The 22,725-nt window shown below is 41.8% G+C and overlaps 2 protein-coding genes and 1 pseudogene across 2 annotated transcripts; all 3 read left to right on the plus strand.

Moving 5' to 3' along the window:
* Positions 1-253: 253 nt before the first annotated feature.
* LOC115678498 (deoxypodophyllotoxin synthase-like) lies at positions 254-2,474 on the plus strand. The gene is made up of 3 exons (XM_030601898.2): positions 254-386; positions 1,520-1,868; positions 2,177-2,474. Exons 2-3 carry the CDS (start codon positions 1,549-1,551, stop codon positions 2,472-2,474), a joined length of 618 nt encoding a protein of 205 aa, XP_030457758.1. The 5' UTR covers positions 254-386; positions 1,520-1,548.
* A 7,251-nt stretch (positions 2,475-9,725) lies between these two features.
* Positions 9,726-11,835, plus strand: LOC115678457 (2-oxoglutarate-dependent dioxygenase AOP3-like; annotated as a pseudogene).
* Positions 11,836-20,391: 8,556 nt separating this feature from the next.
* On the plus strand, positions 20,392-21,576 carry LOC115678442 (deoxypodophyllotoxin synthase-like). The gene is made up of 3 exons (XM_030601848.2): positions 20,392-20,762; positions 20,848-21,169; positions 21,328-21,576. The coding sequence occupies exons 1-3, from the start codon at positions 20,392-20,394 to the stop codon at positions 21,574-21,576; spliced, it is 942 nt and encodes a 313-aa protein (XP_030457708.1).
* The last annotated feature ends 1,149 nt before the right edge of the window (positions 21,577-22,725 follow it).

The raw sequence follows: 22,725 nt of genomic DNA on the forward strand, positions 1-22,725 counted from the left end.
TACTCAGACGAGCGAGCGACGACTTTGCTGTTCTAATTAATTAATTGAATCACGCAAATTTTTATGTCCATTACTGTTCGTCATTTATTTTTTCTGATGATTTCGCGTTGAATTAAATTGCAACATCCGATGGATTATCGCATTAGTATTACAGCAGTTTCGGTGACCGATGCCACTTGGCGACCATGCACGGATACTTCATTAAGACTACGCCGGCATTATTTGTTGGTTTGCTCACAGACTCGCCTCGATGAAATAACAAAATGTTGTTTGGTGAGCAAGAACATTTCATCAGCTCCCCTATAAAAGGATAGCGAACCATTCATCGCCCCCTCAAAGAATTCCAGGTGGACGGAGGAGCTAGAAAGTAGAAATGGCGTCCAAGGGTCTGCATAGCAACGTTTCTGTTCCCAGAAACAATTGTTGATCAGAAATAGTTTTTTCTATTTCTATTTCTTGGAACAGTTTCTGAGCAAAAAATAGCGTTTAGTAACTGCACAAAATTTCTATTCCTGGAATAGAAAAAGAATAGAAATGCGTTAGGGCGCGAATGATCCATTTCTATTCCATGGACGAGTTTCTCCCTTCTGGGCCACCGGCGGAGGACGGCAGGTGGCGGTGGAGGGCGAAGGACGGAGGAAGGTGGTCGGCGGCGGCAGAGGATGGCGGCCGGCGGTGGGAGGCAGTGGAGCACGGCGGTCAGCGGCGGAGCACGGTGGCGTCGTGCGGCGGTGACGGCAGCGGGGGCGACGGTGGGAGGTGGCTGGCGGCGAAGGGTGGCCATCGTCGGTCGATGGAGCACGGCGGCCGGTGGCGAAGGATGGCAGCCGATGGTGGGTGACCGCCGGCGTCGGGTGGCCAGAGGCGAGAGGTGGTCGGCGGCCGAGGGCAGCTAGCGCCGGGTGGTGGCCGGCGTCGAGCCGTGGAGCACAGTGACCGGCGGCGGATGATGGCGATCGGTGGTGGGTGGCCGGCAGCGGCGGAGGACGGCGACCGGTGGTGGGTGATCGCCAGCGTCGGGTGGTTGGCGGGGGGAGGCGGCCAGCATCTGGTGGCGGCCGGCGTCGGGCGATGGAGCACGACGGCCAGTGGTGGAGGACGATGGCCGGTGGCGGGTGGCAACAAGGGTCGAGCGGCGGAGAACAATGGTCGACGACAAGAGGCGGGCGGGAGGCGGCCTGCGAGCGTTGGTCGGCGGGCGGCGGCTACGGAAGGCGGGCAGTAGGTGGCGGCGAAGGACGGCGAGAGGCGGCGGTGGGCGGGTTGCGGCCGATGGATTGTTTCTTATTTTTGGAGAATTCTAGAAAAAAAATCGTTTCTTTTTTCTTGTTCCAGAAACAAGAAGCAGATTTTTTTTGCTTCTTGTTTCTGTTCCAAATCTATTTCTGGAACACTTTTTTGTTCCAGAAACAAAAAAATAGATTTTTTTTACTAAACGGATTTCTGTTCTTTTTCTGTTCCGGGGAACAAAAGAACAGAAAAATAAAGAAACAGAAACGTTACTAAACAGACCCCAAAGTTCCCGTGATAGTTTTCTCAGAGTGAAGTATGGAACCCGGGACCAAGTCGTGGGTGAGAGTCAGTGATGAGATTGTGCAGGCCCTTGAACATCACGGGTGCTTCGTCGCCGAGCACGAGGGTTTCCCTCGGGAGCTTCGCGACGCAATCTTCGGCGTCGCGAAGGAGCTCTTCGATCTCCCCCACGAGACCAAGGTTCGAAACCCCAACAGTGCGCACTCGAATGGTTACATAGCCAAAGTTCCCAGGACTGCTTTGCTTGAAGGTCTGAACATTGATGGTGCTGAGAAACTCGACGCTTGTGAGAACTTCATGACTCTCATGTGGCCCTCTAGGAATGCTCGCTTCTGGTACACCCTTTGCTCACGTATTCTCCTTTGGTTTTCCTCCCACAACGTTCAATGAACTCAGTAAAGCCGTCTTTATTCCCGCGATCGTAGGTTTATCTTTTTTCGAAAGATTTTGTTTGCAGATGGACCGCCTGCGTCGTTTACGCGCACAATATAAGTTTAACTCCTTATATCTCATACATTTTGGCCACTGACTTGAGCTTCGCTTCATACTTTTGAGGTAAGTGGAGTTTCTTCGTGGATGCAGTAGCGATGTCGAGCCTTTTATGAATCGCCCAATCAGTAAATAACATTCCGTTTTGCCGCAGCAAAACTGCTCATTCCTACGCTAGGGCGATGGCTGAATTGGAGAAAGTGGTGACGAGGATGGTGTTCGAAGGCTACGGCGCGGGGGAATACTGCGACACCCACGCCGAGTCCACCACATACTTCCTGCGTTTCTTGAAGTACAAGAAACCCGGCGAGAACGAGGGCGACACATTTCCGCCCGCCCACACGGACAAGACCTTCCTGTCCATACTGTATCAGAACAATGTGAGGGGCTTGGAGTGTTGGGAATCGAGCACCGATTCTAGAAAAATAACCCAAACAAACGATCCTCACTAGCAGAATATAATAATAAAAGAATAGAATCGAAAGAACACACCAGAGAATTTGTTATCGAAGTTCACCCAAACCTGGGCTACATCTCCGCGTAGAGGCACTCTGTGAATCCACTAGACTTCGAAGAAAGTAGGAATATAATTATGATCTTCTCTCAAGATCGGAGCACAAAGAGATTGAGAACACTCACAAAGAAAAAAACTCACTTTTTTCTTCTCTCTTTTCTTTTCTCTCTATTTTCTTCTCAGCACTTGACGGCTAACTTCTATCAATAGCTTATATATAAAGCGTAGCTTTTAACCTAAAAGCAAAATTAATAGAAAAGACAAAAAAGCCCTTAATAACAATATTTGGCTTCATCCTCCAACAATCTCCCACTTGAAGACAAATACACCTGATGCACCAAGCAACTTTGCATCCATCTACTTCAAAAGCTAGTAACCTGAACTTGTGCCTCTGCGATACTCCTCATCAATTAACATGGAGTAATACCAATGGTAGTAGTACAGAGAATAAGTTTCTCTCTGTCTACTACCTTGGTAAACATATCAGCTGGATTCTTCAAGCCATCAATCTTCTGTAACTTTAACTCATTATCTTTCAATGCTGACCTGATGAAATGATAACGCTTCTTGATATGTCTAGTTCTTGAGTGATAAGCTGCATTCTTTGCTAAGTGTACTGCACTTTGACTATCACTCCATAGTGTGCTCACTGGCTGCTTTCGATGTAGCTCCTCCATGTAATCTTGTAACCACATGATTTCCTTGGAGGCTTCCGTGATCGCCACGTACTCTGCTTCTGTCGTCGATAGAGCCACTACTTTCTGTAGTTGAGATACCCAACTCACTGCTGTACCTGCAACTGTAAAGACATATCCAGTGGTACTTTTACCACTATCTCGATCACCCGAATAATCTGCATCCACATAACCCTGCAACTCTAGAGATGTCCCTCTATAACAAAGAGAGTAATTTGATGTACCTGCTAGATATCTCAATATCCATTTTACTGCATTCTAATGCTCTTTGCCCGGGTTCTGCAAATATCGACTCACAACTCCCACTGCCTGTGCAATGTCTGGTCTCGTGCTCACCATGGCATACATTAAACTTCCCACTGCTGATGCATATGGGATTGCCGCCATCTCATCTTTCAAAGCCTGAGTACTCTGACACATATCCTTAGAAAGTTTGAAGTGACTCGCTAGAAGAGTGGCAACCGGTTTTGCCTTATCCATGTTAAATCTCTTTAACACCTTCTTCACATAGTCTTCTTGCGACAACCATAATTTCTTATTTTTCCTGTCTCTGATGATTTTCATGCCTAAGATATTCTTGGCCTCTCCCAAGTCTTTCATAGCAAACTGCGATGCCAACATCTTCTTCACTTCTACGATTTTCTTCATATTGGAACTAGCCACTAGCATATCATCCACATATAAAGAGAGATATACGATATCACCATCGCTATACTTGCAAAAATAAACACAATGTTCAGCTTCACAGTGTGCAAAACCTTTTTCTTCCATGAAACCATCAAACTTTAAGTACCATTGCTGCGGAGCTTGCTTCAGGCCACACAAGCTTTTCTTCAAGCGACATACAATGTGCTCTTTACCTTTGACCTCAAAACCTTTAGGTTGCGCCATGTATAACTCTTCATCTAGGTCCCCATGCAAAAACGTCGTTTTCACATCCAATTGCTCGAGATGAAGATCCTCCACTGCAACTATACTCAGCAAAACTCTGATTGATGTCATCTTTACTACTAGTGAAAATATTTCGGAGTAGTCGATTCCTTCTTTTTGAGAAAAGCCCTTGACCACAAGTCTCGCTTTGTATCTGATACTACCATATGCTTCATTTTTTATCCTGTACAACCACTTATTTAACAAAGCCTTTTTACCTGCAGGCAACTCTGTTAACTCCCAAGTTTTGTTCTGAAGTAACGAGCTCATCTCGTCTTTCATAGCACGCTCCCACTACATGTGAGATGTGTCTTTCTATGCCTCATCATAAGTCTCCGGTTCTCCCGAATCTGTATATAAGACATGGTTCAGAACAATATTAGCTGATGGATCAAAAATTACCTTTGGCTTTCTAACTCGTGTAGACCTCCTCAAGATAGGTACTTCAGGGTCGTCAGTATGTTCTGGATCACCGCGTTCCTCTTGAACTCCCTGTTCATTGATAATAGGTTCATCTTGAACCTCCCCTTCAGGTACATTTTGATTCGCTGGAACTATTTTCACAGGTATTGTGTCCAGCTGAACATATTCTGGTTCTACTGCCTTCTCATGCTCCATCTGATGATCCTTGTACATCTTTTCTTCATGCAATACTACATTCTGACTGCGGAAGACTTTGTTATTTTCATAATCCCAAAGCCTATAGCCATACTCATCGCTACCATATCCAATAAAGACGCACTTCTGGGATTTAGCATCAAGCTTCTTCCTATCCTCCCTATCAATAAGAGCATATGCAATACAACCAAAAACTTTTAAATATGAATAATCAATCTTTTTACCTAACCAATGCTCTTGCGGTATTTCTCCATCAAGCGCACTAGATGGACTCCTATTAATCAGATAAACAGCTGCATCAACTGTAGCAGCCCATAAGTGTAGCGGAAGACCCGCATGTAGCCTCATGCATCTCGCACGTTCCAGAATGGTTCTATTCATCCTCTCAGCTACACCATTCTCTTGAGGAGTTCTAGGAACAGTCTTCAACCCGTGTATACCTTCTTGGCTCAAGTATTCTGCAAATTCCTTACTCGTGTATTCACCACCATTATCAGATTTTAGAGCTTTAATTTGATAACCTGTCTCTTTTTCTACCATGGCCTTCCACATTTTGAACATCCCGAATACTTCTGATTTTTCTCTGAGAGCATAGACCCAAGTCTTCCTTGTTGCATCATCAATGAATGTGACAAAATATCTCTTACCACCATAAGAGAGTTCCTGAGCCAGTCCCCACACATCCGTATGAACCAACTCTAATTTTTTACCTTTATTATGTCGCTCATTCAACTGACAACTGACTGCCTTTTGTTTTCCATAAATGCAACTCTCACAGAAATCTAATTCAACTTTCTGCAAACCTGGAAGTAACTTCATTGAGTGTAACTGCTTTACACCCTTTTCACCAAGATGTCCCAAACGATAATACCAAAGAGTAGACAAATTACCTGTAGCCACTGTAGTTGCAACCATATCACTGATATTGTCTCCCTGGAGAAGGTAAAGCGTACCTGTACGTTTTCCCTTTGCTACTACTCTTGCCCCTGAGGTTATCTTCCACTCTCCGCATCCAAAGGTTGTTACCAAACCTTCTTGATCAAGTTTACTAGTTGAGATCAGATTTTTCTTTAATTCTGGGATATGTCTAGTTTCGTGCAAAACTAGACGTCCTCCACCTGAGATGTTCACAATCACAGTTCATTTTCCAACAATTGGACACATGTGGCCATTTCCCACATGTGGGACAACCAAATTCTGTTTTGTCTTAATTGGTCCCTCTTCGGGCGAAAGCTGGTGACATGATATATAAAAAATGGGATTGCCTTAAACATGTGATTTATATGTCAACAACCCTTTTTAAGGATACGTGGGATGGTTGTCATCTCTCTTGAAACTATACTTGACAAGATCATACAAAAAGTATAAATACGCAATGGTTATAAATGATAAAATACTTAAATATTAAATCCCGCATTCCTCTAACAATTTAAGTTTTTAAAATAATTGGCAGTGATCTTACAAAATCTCACAATAAACTCGTTAATAGTAATCATTCCACTATTCACACCACCTTCAATAACAAAGGATTTTGAGAGACTTAGCGTTTCGAGAAGCAATTCTAGGATTGCTGGTAACTAATGCACCTTTACCTATTTGCACCATGCATCGGAAACCTCAACGCTAATTTCCTTTGGAATTGCTTGCTCCAACTTCTTGAAATTGTTCCATGTTCCCTTGTATAAGAAAAAAATGTCAGCTCTCGAAAGTTTGGCTAATTCATTCCTGGGCAAGGTCATGCATTGATTTGATTTTAAAAGAATGATAACCCCACAGACAAAATCAGTGTTTGAAAATTGATTTTATTAATTATGGAGTGGCACCGGTCAATAACTTGGTAATGCGATTGTTATCCATGCATCAAAACAAGTTTATGGATCTTCCCACCCCTAAAGCTGTTAAATTATGTCTCGAGTTTAAGTCCGTAATTTTCTTTAAAGCATTTGCTCTTATACAAGATGAATCGATTATTAGGTATGGAGCAACGAAAGGATCAAAGCGTATCACCATCAAGTCGACGTGTGAGAAGATGGGTTGGTGAGGTACGCGGTTGGCGTCTTCTTATATACTACAGGGACAATAGAGATACCCAAGGAGTTTATCGACCAAGACCACCCTCAAAAGTTTCAAATCATTCAATCATCCTGATTTCCCGCGTTTCTATGACAGGGGCGATGGTCGCACCAAGGCTCAGAGCCTCATCAAACCCTATTGTGGAGTCTAACCAAATGCGCTGGTCATTGAAAGCCTATAGGGGCTGAGTATGGTTACCGAATTCAATTTCAGCCTAGTGCATGATCTTGAGGCCTATATCTTTGTATTGCTTTGGCTAAAAAGAACTTTGTATCGTACTACACTAACCAAATGCACCAAAGTGTCCGTTCAGAATTCCTTCCAATTAAAGGTTATCATCGGGTGATGGCTCAATCGCCCTGCCCTCGGGCCGAGGTGGGCTTGGCCAGGAGATTCACATGAGATAGCCCAGAACGTGCATCTTTTGATTGGGCCTAACCTTGCCCAACCCGAAAATTTCCTGATAAATTTTATAATATTAGTGGGTTTGGGCAACACATTAGACCTGACCTTCAATCCCTTCCTCAATCAAGCACATCTAATAGTCACTTCTACTTCTAATAAGTATTGGACGTATTCGGTGTGAAAAAGGAAAATTGGGTCTAATTTGAACAAGGAAATGGATTGAAAAGAAAAATAAATGGAATAGGTCTCAAAAAAAAGAAAAAAAGAAGAATGAAATATGACGGGTGCTTGAGTTTCTCTTCGTTGTGTTGAAAAATAATCAAGAAATCCAAAAGAAACTAATGTCAAGATATCAAATGTGCGGTGCAAAAAAGTAGAGGTACACTAGTAATTAAAAATCTTAGAATTACTTTCCAAAACGCTCATCTCTCAAAATCTCATTGTTAATCCGAGGTGGTAAGGATAGTCAAATGATTACTATCGAGGAGTTCGTAACCATTGCGTATTTATACTTGTTGTATGATCTTGTCGAGTATAGTTTTAAGATAGATGACGATGATCCCACATATATAGAACAAGCTATTTGAGTCTTTTATCGTATCCTTAGAAAGGGTTGTTGTCATATAAATCATATGTTTAAGGCAAATCCATTTTTTTGTTTTAGGGAGCGAAAGAGAAGGGGAAGCTTCACTAACCTGGTTTGCGCCGGAGAGAGGGAGGCTGAAAATCAATGTTGACGGCTCGCTCGCGGAGGGATCAGTGGACGGCGCGATAGCGTGCATCTGCCGGGATCACACCAGTGCTCTCGTCGATGGATTCACAAAATTAGTCAAGGCATCCTCGGTGGCTCAAGTTGAAACCCCAGCTGTACTGGAAGCAATGAGATTCGTACAAAAGCGAAGCTTAAGGGAAGTTACAGTTCAGTTAGATAGACTTGAACTGATACGTACACTGTCGGGCGCAAATGCCCACCCCGGACCTATGGGCCTTGCTTTGTAAAGATGCCCCGCGTCTGGCTCAGCTACTCTATCATGCTTATGATATAAATAAAAAAATCTACTTTGTTTGACAAAAAAAAAAAGGCAATCCCATTTTTCATATATTATGTCACCGGCCTTCACCCGAAGAGGGACCAATTAGGACAAATCAGAATCTGGCTGCTCATCATTTCGAGCTCCCCTTTGATGCCAATATTACTGTCGCGTCATGCACGCGAATCTTGCTTAGTGTTGCATGCTTCAACTTCTTGAAATTGTTCGATGTTCCCATCCATAAGAAGAAGCCGACTCTCGAAAGATTGCCATCTTGCATCGATTTGATTTTTTAAAAGCATGATAGCCCCACTGATGAAAGCAGTATTTGAAGATTGATTTTATTATAACCTGGTAGTGCGACTGTTATCCATACATCAAAACAAGTTTATACATCTTTCTATCGCCAAGGAAAGTGACTAATTTCTCCGATGACGAGTATCGTTGTCACCCTCGATGCAATTTACATATAGTAGTGGTAATTCCCGTGCCTACTATTGTATGGCATGTGTATTTATAGAAGCTCTTTTTCACCCCCTCTACGAAACGTGTAGATTCATTTATTTGGAGCTGATTATTAAGGTTTTTTGGACGACGGCTCATCCATACAGCTAACGAGGTAAGGATCTTTACTTCACCGACACCACCAAGTAATTTGCTTAAAGGCAAACCACCTCCATCACACGATGAGATGCAATTAATATGTCAACTTTAGTCCATTATGTGAATTCGCATCCAAAAGATATAGTTACATTTATTTTCCATGCTCTTCAGCGCCTGCGACTCGTTGGTATGCTAATGGAAACAAAACTCGACGCAAAGGAGTTTATGAGAAAATAGTAAGCAAGGCTGATACACATTCACGATAGACACGATTTGTCGGTCAGCTTTTCGTGTCGTATTCACTATAGGAAAATAGTAGTACATGACTCCTTCACCAATCTCCTACTCCCACTTGATCGGTCAACTTTTCATGACATATTCATGATAGGCACGATATGTCGCTGGCCATAATACATAGAACGGTCGGCGTTGATTGGACCATCATATGAGAGATATTTTGGGCAAGACTTGGATGAGCAATTCTAGTTTTCACTTAAAGATTTAGAACTACATTAGTTCAATTGAAAAGTCTAAAACTTAATTTATATATGTAAAATAGCTTCAAGACTGATTATGAAACTTTTCAATTAAAAGTTATCATGGACCTGTTTGAATTTACTCAGATTTTTACTTTTAGAGATACGGCTGCATCAAATATTCAATTCTGTCGGTTTGTTCAAAAACTCACAATTGAAGAACACTTGGATGCCTCCAAAATAAGGATGCAATAGCAAAATATTGTTCAATTACGACAAACACTTCGTCAGTTCCGCTATAAAAGGGTATCGAACCATCAACCTCCCATCGTGTTTCGGGAGGACAGAGGACCTAGAAATGGCGTCTAAAGTTCCAGTGATAGTCTCAGTGGAAATTATGGAACCCGGGACGAAGTCTTGGATCAGAGCTTGTGAAGAGATTGTGCAAGCTCTTGAACATCACGGGTGCTTCGTAGCCGAGTACGAGGATTTCCCTACAGAGCTTCGCGATCCGATCTTTGGTGTCGCGAAGGAGCTATTCGATCTCCCCCTCGAGACCAAGGCTCAGAACCTCGATAGCGCCTTCTCAAAAGGTTACATACCTAAATATCCTGGAACTTCTTTGCTTGAAGGTCAGGACATTGATGGTGCTGAGAAACTTGAAGCTTGTGAGAAGTTCACAGCTATCATGTGACCATCTGGGAATGCTCGCTTCTGGTACACCCTTTTTTCTCCCCTATTTTTCTTTGGGTTCTATCGTCGGTTTATTCTGTTTTCCAAATTTTGTAAATGGACTGCCTGTGTTATTTACGCGCATAATTTAGGTTTAACTCGTTATAATCTCATGCATTTTGGCCACTCACCAGTGCTTGGATTCATTTGTTTGAGGTTACCAATCTTTATTCGTGTGAGAAGGCTTTGTTTCTTCAGCCTCTTTGGAAACGAAGAGTTTTTCTTTTTTGGGGTAATGTTTCAATTAGGTTACCAGCTAATTTTGTAATGTCGAATTGTATTTGAGTTGCTTACCAGTTTATTTGTTTTATTTACTTTTATCAGCTATTTTATTGACTTTTGTTTGCCTTATTTATCAAAACTTTGACTTTACTAACTCTTTTTAGAAATTATTGATCATAGTACGAACTTTTCTCCAATTAATACTAGCTGATTTCGCCTTATCAACTCTCATTCGAGTCAATTACCGATGTTTATTAAAAATTTTAAATGATCAAATTCTCTTACCTCTGACAAAAAAGAAATTGTCTTACTAACGACTTAGCTTTATCAACTATTATATGAAATTACCAATTTTTATTTGAGTGAGTTATTAACCTTTCTCCAATTAAGTTGTTAACTAATTAATTTGAATTAACAACTCTCAGTTTAGTTCCTTGCCATTATATATTTATTTTTAGTTCATCAACATTTCTATCGAGTTACCACTTTTATTTGCCTTATTTGCCAACCTTAAAAATTTACCAACCTCAGATAGAGTGGTTTTAGATTTTGTCTCCAATTGAATTATTACTTAGTTTTGCTTTATAAAATCTTATTCGAATAAGTCATCAATATTCATTTTATTCTTTGTGAATTGCCAACTTCTTCCATATAAAGAAAAAACTTCTCTTATCGTTTTGCTGCAGCAAAACTGCTAATTCCTACGCACGGGCGATAGCTAAGCTGGAGAAAGCGGTGACGAGGATGGTGTTAAAAGGCTATGGCGTGGGGAGATACTGCGACTCTCACACCGAGTCCACCACGTACATGCTGCGCATCTTGAAGTACAAGAAACTGGGCGAGAACGAGGGCGGCATCAACCCTCTCCCCCACACGGACAAGAGCTTCCTGTCCATACTGTATCAGAACAGCGTGAGGGGCTTGGAGGTGATGACAAAGGATGGAGAGTGGGCCGCCTTCGAGCCCTCGCCTTCGTCTTTCATGGTCATGGCCGGCGATGCATCCGTGGTGAGTCGCTTATCTATTATTCTCCCCGAACTAGCCGAGCCCCGCCGCGTAATGCGCTTTAGATTAAGAATAGAAGCAGGGTCTAATGGTACAAAGTTAGGTAGTATGGATACATCTTTGACAGTAGGCAACGCATTATTTTCTTTACTCCTTAGATGGCTGAGCAGAATCAGAATATACAAAGAACAATTTCAATGGTAGAGACCGACAGACACTATACTATATCCGATTTATTCGTATGTATATGGATTATTTAGGGATGGAGCAACGGAAGGATCAAAGCGTGTTACCATCGAATCAACCTGAAAGAAGACGAGTTGATGAGGTACTCATTCCGCGTCTTCTCGTATAATACAGGGAAAATAGAGATACCCGAGGAGCTTATAGACAAAGACCACCCTCCACAGTTCAAATCATTCAATCATCTTGATTTCCTTCGTTTCTACAAGAGGCACCAGGGTCGCCCCAAGTCCGAGCGCCTCATCACTGCCTATTGCGGAGTCTAAAGCCTATTGTGAAGCTACAGGGGCAGTGCATGGTTATCGAATCAAATTTCAGCCTAGTTCATAATCTTGCAGCATATATTTTCAAGGGGAAAATTGTCCGAAAAATCCTAAATTCATTGTACTTTTGCCAACTCATAACTAAACCTTTCAATTTTGTCAATTGAGTTCATCCGGTCAATTTGGCCGAAAATCGCTGATGTGGACACCGGTCGTACTACGTGGCATGGCCGACGCTGACGTGTGGATAAATTTTAATAATATTTTAGTATTGCTTTCGAATTTTTTATTTTTTCCTTTTTTTCTTTTCTTCTTTTCCTTCTTTTCCTTCTTTACTTTTTTTTTCTTTTTTTTCCTTTTCTATTCTTTTCTTCTTTTTTCTTTTTTCCCTTTGCCTGCCATCGCAGGGCCTCATTGATGGCCGATGGAGGGAAAAAGAAAAAAGAAAAGAACAGAAAAGGAAAAAAAGAATAAAAGTAAAGAAGGTAAAGAGAAGAAAAGGAAAATGGGAAAATAAAAAAAATTATAAAAAATTATCTACGTTAGCGCCGGCTGCCATGCCACGTAGGACAGCAGACATCCATGTTAGCGAATTCCGACAAAAAATTGACCGGATGAACTCAATTGACAAAATGTGGTAAGGTTTATTACTTAATTAGCAAACTTGAAAGAATTCTAGCTGAATTGGCAAAAATATAATAAGTTTAGGACTTTTTGAACAATTTTTCCTATCTTCGTTTTTTTTTTTTTTGGGTTGAACCCTATCTTCGTATTGCTTGGCCAAAAAGAACTTCTTTGTATCGTTCTACATTAAAGTATGAAGCATGAGTTGTGTTAAAGCACGAGTTGTGTTAAGTAGTGGATCTTTTGGACAATATGCTGTATCGCCCCCTTTTTTTCTCCCTTTTTGTTCCCCTCTTTTACGTTCCTTTTTTTTTTTTTTCAAATCTCGCGAGCTTCCTCTCTTGTTACCAATCTTAAACACATAAATTTTTTGCACTATGAATAGTGATACGTGGATAATTACGTTTAATTTGCTAATATTTTCTAAAATTTTGGATATCATTTCAAAAAATGAGGCATCAAAGTGTCGATTTGGAATTCCTTCCAAGTAGAGGTGATTAACGGATGGTGGCCTAATCATCCGGCCCTTGGGCCGAAGCGGGCTTGGACAAGCTTAGGCAAAGGTCTCACATGTGATAAAGCCGAAACGCGCATCTTTATCCCGAGCTCGGCCTTAAAACCCCCTTGTAAATTGGTGATATGGGTGGGCTTGGGAAACATATCAGGCCCGACCTATGAACCAGGTCTCACTTGAGCCCACCTAATTATCACTTTTACTTCCAACAAGGGATTGGATGTATTCGGTATGAGAAATTAGAATTGGGTATATATGAAAAAGGAATTGGAATGAAAAGAAAAGAAAATGAAAAAGATGAAATAGGTTGTCGAAAAAGAAAAGAAAAGAGGAATGAAATATGACGGGTAAGTTCCTCAGGATATCCAAAAGAAGAAATTAATGTCAAGATATCAAATGCGCACCGCAAAAAGGCAAAGGTACTCTTCAATATCTTAGAATTGCTTCCCTAGACGCTCGTCTCTCGAGTGTACACACTGCTATCGAAATGCCAATCAAAAGCAGAGTGGTCAAAAAAGAAGAATTCAGAAGATCTAATCAAATTCCAAAAAGGGATTGAGAACCCGCAGATCGGCATTTCGTGATGTGCCGAACCGGCACATCTTGATTCACCCTCTAATGGGACGGTTCAAGCCCAATATCAGTGAGCCCCGAAGGGCAACCCATGGGCCAAAGCCCGTGCCCACATGAAAATTACTACAGTTCATGTAAAGCAGATTCATGGGGATGTAATTCATGACCTGAAAGTGGCATGTAAACTTTAAAATTGAAGAAGGTGATACTTGGAGAGCAATCCTTTAATGTGCCATCAAGTAGCTCCTCCTCGTACCATGACAGTCATAATCTCCAACGCCTTTTCTTTTCCGCATATATGTAGTAGGGGTGTCGAAAAGAACCAATTACGTAGTGAAAGAGCCATCGAAGCAGATCAATCGTGCACAATTATTGGTCGTGAATGATCGAATTCGTTCATGTCTTGAAGAAGCGAAATTGTTTATTCTCTTATGGTTGGAGAACTTTGCTCATACTCCAAAAGACAGTTAGTGTGCTTGATTAGCTTATCACCAAGACAATGGGATGGTGGGATACATAAGGTACATGGCATTGGATGTTTTCGTCAAAATTGTGACATAAGTACGTATATCTCCATAAAAGAGCGACTACTGATGTGCAAGATCGTGTCCATTTGAAGTATTTTAAAAATTACTATTATGCTTGGGTCCCTTTTTTCAAGTTTTTATCGTATTTTTATCATTTGTAATGACCCGACTCGACTTATATGGTTAAATCGCAAAAAAAAGTATTTAGATTGGTGATTACTCCAGAATCAACATAGTAATCGACTAATTGGCCTCTCTGGATGTGAAATTTTGGAGTGTTATAATACTTACGTTGAATTGGAAATTTATCTCATATCTCATCAACGAGATGTTATTGTATGGTCTATGAATCATATACATCAATATCATCTCAAATCATTAATTATGTCGATCTTAATGTTGTGCGGAAGAGCACCCTAACTAGATGAGATGAAACAAAAATAATCCGAACACAGAGGTTTACATGGTTTGGCGGAAAAATATTCCGCCTACGTCCATAGGAGAGAGAGAGAGAGAGAGAGAGAGAGAGAGAGAGAGAGAGAGAGAGAGAGAGAGAGAGAGAGAGAGAGAAAATTTCTTATTTCTGAGCATATCTGATACAAGGTACAATGCTGAATAAATAGATCTTCATATCCCTACTTCCCTAATCCCAGAAAGTTTCACCCTAAAGACCTTATCAGTTTAGGAAACTAACTGGTAAATCTTTAGTGATTATCCCTAAATATTAGGAATATCACGATATATCCCAGTTACATTGAATTATGACTATTTCCCATGAAATCCCATATAGATAGGAAATATATTTGAAACGCGTAGCGTGCAAGCTCCAAATCTTCTTCGATTTCCCGATCGATTTTTCCAAGTCTCTAATTGATCGAAACTTCATGGAATTCAAGACAACATCAACAAATCTCCACCTTTGGCTTGAATAAACCACAAGCCTCCACTTGAATGAAGAAAACGTTTATATCTCTCTCCACCGTACCTTCGCAAAGTTACGCCCGCACCTAGACCGGTGCGGCCTCCGTCAACTTCAATGATGGGTGAGAGAAATCAAGTCCCTGCAAGACTTGAACTTCTCTGTAGTAACCGTCTTCGTGAGCATATCCGCAGGATTATCTTTTGTATGGATTTTCTGCGAAGCAATGCTACCATTCTTCACAAATTCTCGAATATTGTGGTACCAAACTTCAATGTGTTTCGTTTTGGAATGAAACACTTGATTCTTCGCGAGACATATTGTGCTTTGGCTATCGCAATATAGTGTAGCACTTTCCTGCTTTAAACCCAACTCCGTGACCAAACCGGTCAGCTATATTCCCTCCTTCGCAGCCTCAGTTGCTGCCATATACTCAGCTTTGGTTGTAGACAGTGCTATAGTAGACTGAAGTATTGCCCTCCACGAAATAGCTCCACCTCCAAGAGTAAAGACGTATCCCGTGATGGACCTTCGCTTGTCCAAATCACCAGCAAAGTCCGAATTGACATAACCTGCTAAATTGATCGATTCTTCCTTTGTAAAGAACATCAAACCCACTTCGGTAGTTCCAGCCAAATAACGAAAGATCCACTTAACAGCTTCCCAATGCTTCTTACTCGAATTGCTCATATATCGGTTGATGAGACTCACTGTATGAGCCAAATCCGGTCTGCTACAAATCATAACATACATGAGGCTCCCTATTGCGCTGACATAGGGTACTCGAGACATCTTTACAATCTCCTCATGTGAACTAGGACATTGTTTCTCGGATAATCTGAAGTGATTTGCTAAGGGTATACAAACCGGTTTAGCTTTTCCCATGTTGAATCGCTCCAAGACCTTTTCAACATATTTCTTCTAATTTACCCAAATCTTACTTGCACGTCTATCTCGAAAGATTTCCATGCCAAGGATCCTCTTTGCAGCACCAAGATCCTTCATTTCAAACTTGTTGCTTAACTGAGACTTTAGGGAAATGATGTCTCTCATTTTTCTTGCAGCAATCAACATATCATCAACATAGAGCATCAACAGAATAAGCGACTTATCATCCAAAACTCTGTAGTAGACACAAGAATCATGCACACTCCTCATGTAGCCAATACGGAGCATAAAAGAATCAAACCTTCTATTCCATTGCCTCGGAGATTGCTTCAAACCATAAAGTGATCTCTTGAGCAAGCAAACGTGATTCTCTTTCCCTTCCACCTTGAAGCCTTCGGGCTGCTCCATGTAAATTTTCTCCTCCAAGTCACCATGAAGGAATGCCGTCTTCACATCTAGCTGCTTGAGTTCCAAGTCATACATGGCCACTACAGCTAGTAAAACACGAATTGACGTGTGTTTTACAACCGGGGATAATATCTCATTGTAATCGATCCCCTCCTTCTGTGCATAGCCCTTAGCAACAAGTCGGGCCTTGTATCTCTCTTGCTCTTTCTCCGTTGCTGCTTCTTTCTTCGAAGAACCCATTTGCAGCCAAAGACTTTTCGATCCTTGGGCTTCTTCACAAGTTCCCATGTCTCGTTCTTTTGTAATGACTCCATATCCTCCATCATCGTGGTCATCCACTTTTCTTTGTGATCACTATTCAAAGCTTCATGATAGGAGCTTGGATCGCTGGAGCCTACGGTAAGAGCATAAGCAACCATGTCCTCAAAACCGTACCTCTCAGGTGCTTTGAGAGTGCGCCTTCCTCGATCCGTCGCAATGGTACAAGGAACTTCTACCGTTTCTTTAACTTCCAGAGCTTCATCAGATGACTCGCCATTCTCTGCAAATTCTCTAGATTCAAGCTCCACCTTAACGATAGATTTATCACTCTCCTCTTCAGCATCCGCGTGTGGCACGCAACTTGACTTCAACATTGCAGATTCATCAAACACAACATCCCTGCTCATCAAAACTATCTTCTCACTTGGATCCCATAATTTGTAGCCTTTCACTCCTTTCTCGTAATCGAGAAATATGCACTGTTTTGACTTTGGATCCAACTTCGAGCGCTTCGAACTCTGCACATATACAAAAGTAGGACAACCAAATATTCTTAAATTAGAATAATCGACATTTTTATCAGTCCATACCTCTTCGGGAATTTTGCATTTAATTGCAGTTGATGGAGACCAATTCACGAGATAACATGCCATGCAGACAGCTTCTGCCCAAAACTCCTTGCTTAGTCTCGCATGCAGCCTCATGCTCCGAGCTCTCTCTAATAAGGTCCGGTTCATCCTTTCAGCTACGCCATTCTGTTAGGGCGTATCCGGAACTGTGAAGTGACGTCTAATCCCTTTTTTTCTTGCAAAGCTCCATGAACGGTGTCGATTTGTACTCTCCTCCATTGTCTGATCTCAAGCACTTAAGCTTCTTCCCCGTTGAAGTCTCAACTTCGGCTTTCCATTCTTTGAACTTGTCAAAGACCTCACTTTTGTGTCGCATGAAGTAGACCCAAACTTTTCGAGAAAAATCGTCAATGAATGTCACGAAGTATTCCTTCCCGCCTTTTGACTTTACTGGTGAAGGACCCCATACATCCGTGTGTACATACTCAAGCACGCCCTTGCTCATATGAGTTGCAACATTGAACCGTACTCTGCATTGTTTTCCAAACACACAAAATTTGCAGAAATCTAATTTGCATGTTTTCATACCTTGGAGTGCATTCCTCTTGTGAAGCTCCATCAATCCTCTTTCCCCCATATGCCCGAGACGCATATGCCATAGATAGGTGTTATCTATCTTAGTGCTAGCATCCATGGACACAGATGCTCCACCTTGCACTATGGTTCCTCTAAGTCGATATAAGTTCCCGTGCCTCTGTCCCTTTAGAACAACCATAGCTCCCTTTATCACCTTCAAGACTCCACCTTGAGCTGAGTACTTGCATCCATTGGATTCAAGTGCTCCCAATGAAATCAGATTTTTCCTTAGACCCGGTACATGACGCACATCTGCCAGGGTTCTGATCATGCCATCAAACATCCTGATTTTCACGGTTCCAACTCCCACAGTCTTGCATGAAGTGTCATTCCCCATGAGAATTGAACCACCATCATATGACTTGTACTCATCGAAAGCTTCTCGATGAGGACACATATGAAAAGTGCATCCGGAATCCAAGATCCACGAATCTTCGAAAGCGTCCTTCCCCAACGATATGGTCAAGACGTCCCCATCATTGGTCTCAGTGCTGTCAGCTACACTTGCTTCATCCGAGCTCTTCTTCTTTTTCTAGTTCTTATTTGGACATAATCTCTTGGTATGCCCTTCCTCATTACACCCGTAGCATCTTCCTTTGAACTTTCCCTTGGATTTTGATCGACCCCTACGGCTCAATCCTCGATCCGTTGATCTTCCTCTTCCTTGACTGCTTTTCTCCTTCCCAAAGAGTCCCTCTCCTAAAGATTTTGAACTAATTGCCCTTTTTCGAGTGTCGTTTGAAATTAGGGCAGCAATTACCTCTCCGATCTCTAGGGTTTCCTTGCCATAAAGGAGCGTAGTCACCGAGTGGTCAAACGAATCCGGCAATGACGCCAATAGTAGAAGCGCTATGTCTTCATCCTCGAACTTTACCTCCAAGCTTGTAAGTTCACTGATCATCTGATTGAACACGTTGAGGTGTTCCAACAAATTTCCTCCTTCACTCATCTAAAGCGAATACAATCTCTTCTTCAAGAACAACTTGTTCGTAAGAGATTTCATCATGTAAATGCTTTCGAGTTTGAGCCATACCTCCGAAGCATATTCGATTTTCGCCACGAATTGAAGGGCCTCGTCCGATAGGTTCAATCGGATCGCGCTGCATGCCCTCTCCTCCATGTCGGCCCAGTCATTGTCGGTGATGGTGGCTGGCTTGTTCGATCTTCCCAGAAGAACCTTTGATAAACCCTGTTGAATCAACAGATCCTTCATCCTTATCCGCCATAGTGTAAAATTATTCTTCCCGATGAATCATTCGATATCGACTCGAATGGTCGAACCTTTTGCAACCATCTAGTCAGAAGTCGCAGTATAGGAACGGAGAACCTGGATTGCTCTGATACCAATTGTTGTGCAGAAGAGCATCCTAACTAGATGAGATGAAACAAGAATAATCCAAACACAGAGATTTACGTGGTTCGGTGGAAAAAAAAATTATGCCTACGTCCACGGGAGAGAGAGAGAGGATTTCTTATTTCCGAGCATATCTGATACAAGGTACAATGCTGAATAAATAGATCTTCATATCCCTACTTCCCTAATCCTAAGAAGTTTTACCCTAAAGATCTTATCAGTTTAGGAAATAAACTAATAAATCTTTAGTGATTATTCCTAAATATTAGGAATATCACGACATATCCCAGTTATATTGAATTAGGACTATTTCCCATGAAATCCCATATAGATAAGAAATATATTTGAAATGCATAGCGTGCAAGCTCCAAGTCTTCTTCGATTTCCCGATCGATTTTTCCAAGTCTCTAATTGATCGAAACTTCATAGAATTCAAGACAACATCAACACTTAATGTGGAGCCTACATGATCAATATTTGAGCTGGACCATATGGATCATATAATATTTTTTTTCTTTATCGGCATATTAAAAGGGACGGTACATCACATACGTCAATCAACCATCTTATTTTCTTTTCGCAAGTTGTTTTTTGACAAGACACGATCATGCACGTAACTAGCTAGGTCATCATCGAATTTGAAAATATGACCAATTTGCAGGACCATATAACCTCTACTGGGAATGTCTTTTTCCCTGATAATAGATGGAAATATGAACCACCGCTCGAATTTTCATCCAGACATTACAAAGTTTCAAACTATATAACTTATATTAATAGCAATAACAAAGTATATCTTCTGTGTGAGGCGAAGCACCGAATCAAAACCCCAAGGATATTCGGTAACCTCGTAACCAGTCGCCTACTTTGTCTGTTCTATCGCGGATGGGATTCGATTAGTCAAGGTACTTTAAGGAGGATCATTAGCCCGGAAAAATGATACAAATAATCTCTTAATTTTAATTTAACAAGCAACGTAATTTGAAACGTTAAACATTTTTATATAATTCAAAATTACATTAAACATGTAACAAAAATTCAGGTACCACATTGAACATTAGGTTAAAGTTCAAGGATCACATTCAACAAATTAAAAGTTCACAAACTATATTACACATTAGGCTAAAATTTAGGGATCATTTGTGTCATTATCCCATCATTAGATCAAAAAATATATTTGCACCGTAACCAGTTGAGCCATCGAAGACTACTTCATCATGTAAATCCATATATAGCACAACGTTTCAATTCAGGAGATTTAGAGAGACAACGGAAGTTTAGAACGAATGGGTTCTCACACGATGCCAATCCCCACCATTGATTTAACCTTGGAGAACTCGAAACCTCACTCGAGTTCTCGGGCCGCCACGTGCAACGACATCCGCCGCGCGCTCGAAGAGCACGGCTGGTTCGTCGCAAAGTACGACAAGCTGTCTCTGCATCTTCGAGACGTGATCCTGTCCGACCTGAGAGAGCTGTTTGAGCTCCCGTACGAAACCAAAATCCAGAACACGAGCGACAAGCCGGCATTCGGCTATGTCGGAAAGATCACTGCGATCCCTCTTCACGAAGGCTTGGGGATCGACCGTGCCCTGGATTTGGGAGAGTGCCAGAAGTTCACCAACCTCATGTGGCCATCGGGCAACGATCGTTTCTGGTACGGGAAAATAAATTAGAATCCATGTTTCGGTTAACATTAGGTTTTCGATTATTAAATTCTCTGTGCTGCGATATTTGATCAGCGAGAACGCTCACCTTTACGCGAAGACGGTTGCGGAGTTGGAGCAGACGGTGGTGAGGATGTTGTTCGAGAGCTATGGCGTGGAAAAGCATTGTGAGTCTCACGTCGAGGCCACCACTTATCTGCTGAGGTTTCTGAATTACCGAAAGCCCGAGAACGACGAGGCCAACTTGGCGTTCGTGACTCACACGGACAAGAGCTTCATCTCCATACTCCATCAGAACCATGTGAGAGGGTTGGAGCTGAGAAACAAGGACGGAGAGTGGATAGGGTTTGAGCCCTCACCTTCTTCGTTCGTGGTCTTGGCTGGGGATGCATGCATGGTAATGGCTGTTGCCCCTTCTAGTATTTTAATTTTAAGCTGATAGATAGCAATCCTATCATTTTTACCGGGTAAAATTGAGATATTCTTTCAAAAGCTCTTTGTTTAAGGATGGCAAAAATCTAAACGAACTAAAAATGGAATGTTTTGCTTGGACAGGCATGGAGCAATAACCGAGTAAGGCCTGGTTATCACAGAGTGGTAATGAAAGGGAACGAAGCAAGGTATGCACTTGGATTCTTCTCATTCCGGGGCGGACTGATAGAGACTCCTGAAGAGCTTATCGACGCTGAGCATCCGATGCAATATAAGCCTTTCGATCACGTGGGCCTGCTTCGTTTCTACGACTCGGTCGACATCCGCGAGAGAGCCAAGCATACCATGACCAAAGCCTACTGCGGAGTCTGAAATCGATTCTCTACGGCACGTGCAGAAGGAGAAGCGAACTCTGAATTAAAAGAGAATAATAAAAAAGTTTTAAGTATGGAGTGTGTAATAATTTGTGCTTCTTAAACGAGTGAACTATCAGAGGTAATTGTTTATGGAATTGTGACTATGAAGTTATAAATTGCTTTCATAAGTATGGAAAGTGTATAAATTCTGTGCTAGCTAATTTGGCTGTCGTAAATGGCTTCTTCACTCGTGCTTATCATCTACATTTTCATCCTTAATGGCCAGTAACAGTTTCACATAACTTAAGCCTACAATAGCCAAATTCAGGAGGGAGATTGTGCATATCTTCGGATCCTCAAACCTTGCACCAAATTCCCGTTATAAATTTAACCTCCGATGACTTGAAACCCGACTCAAGCGCTTGGCTCTCCGTGTGCAATGACGTCCGCGCCGCGCTTGTAGAGCACGGGTGGTTTCTTGTGAATACGACAAAGTTTTAGCGAGTCTTCATGACATGATATTTTCCGACATGATAGATTTGTTTGAACTCCCATACAAGATTAAGGTCCATAACACGAGCGATAAGCCATGGCATCGTTACATCAGGAAGATCCCGGCAATTCCTCTTCGTTAAGGGACAGGGTTCGATCTGACCACGGATTTGGAAGAGTGCAACAAGTTCACCGAGCTCATGTGGTCTTCGGGCCAAGACAGTTTCAGGTGTAACGCAATAAATTAACCGTTGTATTCATCGGTGAATCGATCTCATTTGATTTGTGTATCTCAATAGATAATGTGAGATGTCTATAAGAAATTACTTAGCAATTCACAATTACATAGGCAGATACATGTCCCATAAAGGTGATGTGATGATTAGGCTTAATAAACTTATCAGTAAATAGCTAGATGGATTGAGCGACGCGTTAAAACAGACACGAAACGAAATTCAGATGGACGCAAGAGATTATTAGCGACGATTATCAAAAGACTGAGCAGTGTCTCCAGTATTCAACTATCGTTTTCTGTTCTGTTTAATCTCCCCATGAATCAACGAAAACGCTCATCATCATGCGAAGATAATAGCCAGAGGTCGAGCAGATGGTGGTGAGAAAGAATGCTCTCCATCGCTATGGCGTGGACAAGTATTGCGACTCTTGTACTGGG

Source organism: Syzygium oleosum, unplaced genomic scaffold (genome assembly GCF_021117445.2).
Source record: "Syzygium oleosum isolate NSW1041296 unplaced genomic scaffold, Sole_v2.1 Sole_v2.05, whole genome shotgun sequence".
NCBI classification, from domain to species: domain Eukaryota; kingdom Viridiplantae; phylum Streptophyta; class Magnoliopsida; order Myrtales; family Myrtaceae; genus Syzygium; species Syzygium oleosum.